The sequence below is a fragment of the Mastomys coucha genome, unplaced genomic scaffold, assembly GCF_008632895.1.
Source record: "Mastomys coucha isolate ucsf_1 unplaced genomic scaffold, UCSF_Mcou_1 pScaffold22, whole genome shotgun sequence".
NCBI lineage: Eukaryota > Metazoa > Chordata > Mammalia > Rodentia > Muridae > Mastomys > Mastomys coucha.
In genome coordinates, this window is record NW_022196905.1 from 154,726,435 (window position 1) to 154,733,482 (window position 7,048).

General features: G+C 49.8%; 1 protein-coding gene across 1 annotated transcript in view; it reads right to left on the reverse strand.

The window, feature by feature from the left end:
• Positions 1-7,048, reverse strand: part of Rab20 (RAB20, member RAS oncogene family) — a 26,605-nt gene continuing 19,557 nt past the window's right edge. Inside the window, exon 2 of the mRNA XM_031339028.1 lies at positions 1-978. Coding sequence (XP_031194888.1) covers positions 461-978 — 518 coding nt within the window. The 3' untranslated portion in view covers positions 1-460. The remainder of the gene's footprint in view (positions 979-7,048) is intronic.

Genomic DNA, 7,048 nt, shown 5'->3' on the forward strand with positions numbered 1-7,048 from the left:
TGGCTTTTCCTCAAATAAATTTTAATAATCTATAGCCCATCTGGCTTCACCCAGTATAAAAACGGCCATTCCTGATTTTATATAAATTAAATGTGGAAAATCATCATCTTAACGTATCAAGGTACAGGTATCAAACGGGAAGACCATATATGAATCACAGTGGACACAGGCCTCTGAGAACAGACACAGTGCAGGATATAGTGAGTGCCAGAGTCAAGACCAGTCCAAGGCAGGTCTTCAGACTGCAGACTCCATGGTGGGATCTCCATGAGAGAAGCATAGGGCAGTAGATGAGGTGGCACTAAGCTGGCTCCACGGAGGGCTTGAGTGCCACCTCCGGATGGCCTGTATGAGCAGCTGGTGGTCACTCTGCCCACTGTCCCCAGTACACAGTGTTGTATGAGATTTCTTAGCCTAGTGGCTCCCACACACACCAGATGACAAGAGAGCCCTGCTGCTGTCAGGCACAGCACCCCGATCTAGTCTGTTTGGGTGTTTTGTAGCTGGTTATATCCACAGTCTGCGACGGCCCCTCAGCCTTCTGCCGTGTGATCATAGGTACCACCAGGTCAAACAAGGTTTCAAAGAGGAGGTCCACATTGTATCCTGTCTTGGCACTGGTCTCGAAGCACATCTGCTCAGCAGCTGGCATCTCCCTCTCGTCCAGCATCTTGTACTTCAGGATCTTCTTGTAAAGAGCCACTGCATCCTCTGGATGCACCTGCTTGGGGACCCTGGAGGAGACACAGCTGCCCAACTTCCCAGAGACCTGTCCTTCCTTCTCCCCGCCCTCCATGGTCAGGTCCACTTTGTTTCCCACAATGGCAAAGAGGCAGTCGTCGTTGGCTGTTTCTGTCAGGCTCAGGAATCTGTCCTCCAGCTCCAACAGGCTCTGTGGGTGATTCACATCGTAGGTAAGGATAATAGCGGCCGCTCCCCGGCAGTACATGGAGCCCAGACCGTGGAACTGCTCCCGCCCTGGCAGGAAAAAGAGAAAGATGATTATTCACCTCAGGATACGTCCACCACCAAACTGGGGTCAGGGTCTCCACCCTGCCCCCAGAGGATTTAGGACCCCAGGGCAGGAGATTGAGACACCTTATAAAGCTGGCCCAGGTGACTGAGCAGGGCCCCATATCCAGCTATAGCTGGTCTCTCCACCCCCGGCATCAGAAGCTGTGCTCACACCACCATTGTCAGTGTTCTGGACAAGGGGTACACAGGTGCCTCCTGATCAGAGAGTGGTTGGGTTTTCTCACTTTAAAACTAGATGCTTTGAGGACCTGAGTTCAAATCCCCACACCCATGTAAAAAGATGTCTATGGTCAGGAGTGGCAGTCCATGCTTTACTCTTTAGGAGCACTCGAGAGACAGAATAGGACAGATCTCTGAGAGTTCCAGGCTAGCAGGGGTTACATACCGAGACCCTGTCACCAAAAAAAGGCATGGCCACAGGCATACCGATAAACCTATCCCTGAGGTAGAGAGAAGACAAGGAAATGGCTGGGGCTTGCTAGCCACTGTCCTAGCTCCAGATTTAGTGAAAGAACCCATTCTGAGGGACTAAGTTGAACAGTAATAGAGTACAACACTGAATCTGGCCTCTGTACAAGCATGGACCCATACACTCTCCCCTCTCTCTCTCTCTCTCTCTCTCTCTCTGTGTGTGTGTGTGTGTGTGTGTGTGTGTGAGAGAGAGAGAGAGAGAGAGAGAGAGAGAGAGAGAGAGAGAGAGAGAGAGAGCACAACTGGGAGTGGGCCCAGGGCCTTGTGGCTGTGAGGTGAGCACCCAGCACTGAGCTGCAGCCCTACAGTGAGTATCTAACAGCAACCGTCTGTGTCACACTCTGTAATGTCCCAGTCAGATCAGACTCTGAGGAAACACGATGGCTCTTACTCATTGAGTGAGGATCCCAGCTGTTGGTGGCTCAGGAGTGTTCTCTCAACTGTACCATTTGAGTTGTGACATGGGCACACGCTCAGGAAGCAGCGATTGGAGGACAGGGAGAGCCAGTGCACACAACACTGCATTCCCACTGCCAGAGGGCCTTTATCATCCCACAGGCCACGCAAACACCACCCACCGTGTAACCACTTCAAAGACACAGTAGCTATTCCACCCGTGGTTGGAGCTCATTACCCTGGGGTTTGTTCTGTCCACTAAACAGAATCTAGAATCACCAGGAGCAGGCCTGTGGTTTAGTAAGTGGGATGACTATCCACTGTGGGCGGCTCCTTCCCTGGCTGGGACCCTGCGCTGTATAATGGAGAGAGAGAGGTGAGCAGCCGCATGCCTTCACCACTCTGTTACTGTGGATGTCATGTGGCCAACTACTTCCTGCTGCCCTGAACTGACCATGACAGACTGCGCCCTTGAACTGAGAGCTGAAATAAACCCTTCCCCCTTATACTGCTTTTGTTAGGGAAAGGGACAAAGACATTTACCATGTTGATAGTAAATATGTACCAGTAAAAACACAGACCAACTGTATGGGGCTTGTTGGTGTTTGTTGTTTGTTTGTTTGTTTAGACTTAGCATCTGGGCTGGCCTGGAACTTGCTATGTAGATCAGGCTGCCTTTGAACCCACAGAGATCCAGCTGCCTCTGCCTCCCAACACTACTTGGCCAAGGTCAATAATAACCTTTAAATACCTGCGGACGACTGTATTTCAGAGCTGCCGCCTGCCTTAGTCTGTAGCTAACACACTTTAATCTATTTAATGGTGGGCTCATCCTGCTGAGATGTTTGTGATGGGTTGTATACATACATATGCTCAGCCCAGGAAGTGGCACTATTAGAAGACGTGGCCTTGTTGAAGTAGAAGTGTCACTGTGGGCGTGGGCTTAAGACCCTCACCACTCTAGCTACCTGGAAGTAGTAGCCTTCAGATGAAGATGTAGAACTCTCAGCTCCTCCTGCACCATGCCTGCATGGACACTGCCACGCTCCCCCACCTTGATGATAATGGACTGAACCTCTGAACCTGTAAGCCAGCCCCAATTAAATGTTGTCCTTATAAGAGTTGCCTTGGTCACGGTGTCTGTTCACAACAGTAAAGCCCTAAGACAATGTTAAAGGGTTTTACACCCTTGTTTGAGTTGAAGGGTCCATGGAATACAAAATGATGGTGTCCTTGGCCGCTTTCTACCACTATTTTCAGCTGGGTGGCAACAAACCCCACCCCATATTCAATCATTCTGAAATGGCTGCCTTTTGACAGGTACTTATGCCCAGCCAAGCAGTGCTAGCCTCCAAATATGTGCTACTGTCCCACTACAGGGTCTGGAACACTGACAAGACAGGCTTTTGCTTACAAAAGAGAAACACCCCCAACACACAAAAACATACCCAAACATGCATGCATACACATGCATACATGCATACACACATGCATGTATATGTACAACATACCCAAACACACATACATGCATGCACATGAATATATATATAACACATATGTAAACACATACACACCCACCAGGCATCTCTCAGCACTACTTTCCAGGATCATGAAATTTCCAACAGCTAGAACATTATCCATTTAACCACAGATTCCATAGGAGCACAGCCACAAAGAACAGAGAGGACATTCCACCAGCCGTGACGGAATTTTTTCAAGTCTCTGTAACGTACGTAGCTCACCAAGGACAAAGAACGAATTGTATTAACACCCACGCCCCAAATAACTTCTGTCCCAGATAAATCTGCCTGATTGGAAGCCTGCAATTCAGTACTTGGAGAACTGGAATAGGCAGTTTGCCAGTTGTAGGCTAACCTGGCCTACACAGTGAGACCCTGTCCTGAAAAAAGCAGGATTTGCCTTTGGAAAAGTAAATAGTAGTTGTATAAAATGAAGACTGCAAACACTGAAGGAAGTAGGAGGCGCGAGACAGTGAGCCCCGCAGGCAGCAGAGACAGGGCCTATCAACCAGGCCCACCATGTCATGACCTGCTGCTAAGGACACCAGGCCCGCCATGTCATGACCTGCTGCTAATGACATCAGCAAATCAGATGAAGAACTTCCAGGCTAGTCTTCACGCTCAGATCTCTAGTTCTCCCAGTGGCTAACTGCAAGATGGTCCCAGATGAAGGGAGCAGGCACCATGCAGGAGACCCAAGCACTGAGACAAGACAGAGAAACTGCCTGGCAGAGTGCCCTTCTACCTTACTGGCTTTTCCAAACTCAGTTTGCCTTCGTCTGTAACATTCCTCATCTGTATCTGGGAACGTGTACACAGGCAGGCTTGAGCAGGTCCCGAGGCCCTCTCCCCCACACCTCCCTCCCCTCCCCACCCACCACACCCCCGTTAGTCAAGAGCACTTCATCCTCCCCTCCCTGCCTCCTTCCCACTGGATTCCTGGGTCCTTGGCCAAGCAGCTTGGCTTCCTTGAGAACTGAGCTGACACAGGCAGTGTGTTATGGCCTCCTCCCCAAACACTGGCACTGGCGACCAACATCTGACTACTTCCCTGGGGATTCCAAAATTCACACAGAAAGTCCCTGTGAGCCCGGCAAGCCTATCAGCATTGAGTGTCAGTTTCCCGGCTGCTGAAATGTGATAGCACCTGTCAGGGGTGGTTGAGAAAACAGAAAACGGAGGCATGTGATCAATAAATGGTGAATTTGACTCCTCCCCTCACCCCTCGCTGAGTGCCACACAGGGTCAGGTTCTAGCCTCTCAGGTACACAGCTGCAAACTGTCTCTGCAGCTGGCTGGTCACCTGGGCAGCTGACCCATGCCCTGCGGCCTCCCTAGTTCTTGAGAATGGTTTTGTCCCCAATCCTGGTGCTTCTCCGATTCAGGGTTTAAAAAGGGTTAAAAGGCCCAGAGGCAAACCCGGAGAAATGGTCTACAGTAACCCAGGTCAGCTCCAGGGCTCCTCAGATAGCCCAGTCACTCTCTACCACACTCCCCAGTCCCCACAGTCAAACAGTCTTTCATTCCAAACATCTGTGATTTTTACTTCTGTGTTCCATAACACTGAATGGGTTGGTTTGTCCTTCAGAAATCACGGACAGTTCTGCCCCGCATACTCTCAATGTGAAATGAAGACAACTCTAGTGAGGGGCACAGGGGGTGGTGGCACCTTCAAAACTGCAGACGCTCCAACCCTAGATTCACATGGATCAGGAGGTAGATACAATGTGCAGCCAGAATTGTCTGTCTGCAGGTACTTGTCTGGGTTCCATTACCCAGGACCAAAGAAAAAAACACATTTTTTAAAAAAAACTAGCTGCTGAAGGTTAAGACTCAGATCACTTCTATAAGCTCTGGGCAAGCCCAGGGAAAGGAGGAATTTTGTCAAGCGAGCTCTGCCACTTGCATCCCCACAGCCTATTAGCTGGGAGCTGGCAGAATCTCTGTAACAGTGTAAACAAGAAGGATAAGCCAAAGAGCTACTGAAGCAGAAGTGAGGACAAGGACAAAGGTCAGAGCCATGAGCCCAGCCTTGGAGACCTGCTTGGCCCAGTGTGGGCCATCCTGTATGATTTCCCCCAGTGTTTTCAGGTTCACCCCACAAGTGCTACTAGAAAGGTCATTTGAGTTCCACTTCATGAAGTCCAATGAATTTTAAACATTTGCAGCCAGTCATAAACATCCTTCAGGACATGAGATCTAGAGCATTTCATCTTCATGTTTTTAAAGTATCTGATGCTGGGATGCCACGTGGAAGTCACCGCTCTCCAGGAATGTTTGCCAAACCAAATAATGAAATCTTCATGCAACATGGAAAAATGGGCTACATGCCTCTCCCTGGGGCAGTGGTTCTCAACCCGTGGGTCTCAACACCTTTGAGACTGAACAGCCTTTTCACAGGGGTCGCCAAGACCATCAGAAAGCACAGATGTTTACGTCATGATTCATAACAGCAAAATTCCAGTTATGAAGTAGCAACACAAATAATTTTATGGTTGGGGTCACCACAATGTGAGGAGCCGTATTAAGGATTGAAGCATTAGGAAGGCTGAGAACCACTGCCATAGGGTCATGAGATGGGCTGCCTGAGAGGCCACCGTCCCAACCCCAGGCAGTACATATAGTGTGGAGCAGCAAGCCGCAGGTCCTTATTCCACCAGCAGGCTTTACCTGAGACTCTTCTGTGTACCAGGCCTTCTCTCAGGTAGCAAAGTCAAAGCTGTGACAGTCCACGCCTTAACTCTCAGCACGCAGGAGGATCCCCCAGCACTTCAGCAGTTAGGTGGATCTCTGTGAGCTCAAGCCAGCCTGGTCTCCATAGTGAGCTCAGGACAGCCTGGTCTACACAGTGAGCTCAGGACAGCCTGGTCTACACAGTGAGCTCAGGACAGCCTGGTCTACACAGTGAGCTCAGGACAGCCTGGACTATGTAAAGAGATCCCGTCTCTAAAAACAAACAAACAAATAGTACCACTGATGACATCCTTTGCAATGGGTCAGGCACCTCAGACAAGATAAGCCACAGGCCAGGGTTTGATCCAACAATATTTGGCTGTTCCTCTGACAGTGTCTCAGATGAGCCGGGACCTTCTGTAACTTAGTATTCTGGCTCAGGAATCTTCCCAGCACCCTGGCAGAAATCCAGGCATCCTCTTTGGATCTCAACCTGAGCTACATTCCCTGAGGGAAGGCCCTCGTACTTCTAGAATGCTCCTCAGGATAAAAGCTACATTTAACTGTGAGGTTCCTCATGATGTATAAGTGGTCTCAGTAGCCTGACTTTCTGGTCCATCATCTCTAGACTACCCATCAAGGTCCATTCCCAACACACACACACATACACACACACACAGGCACACACACATACACACACAGGGACACAGGCACACACACACACAGGCACACACACACACACAGGCACACACACACAGGCACACACATACACACACACACACAGGCACACACACACACATACACACACACAGGCACACACACACACATATACACACACACACAGGCACACACACATACACACACAGGGACACAGGCACACACACACACATACACACACAGGGACACAGGCACACACACACATACACACACACAGGCACACACATACACACACA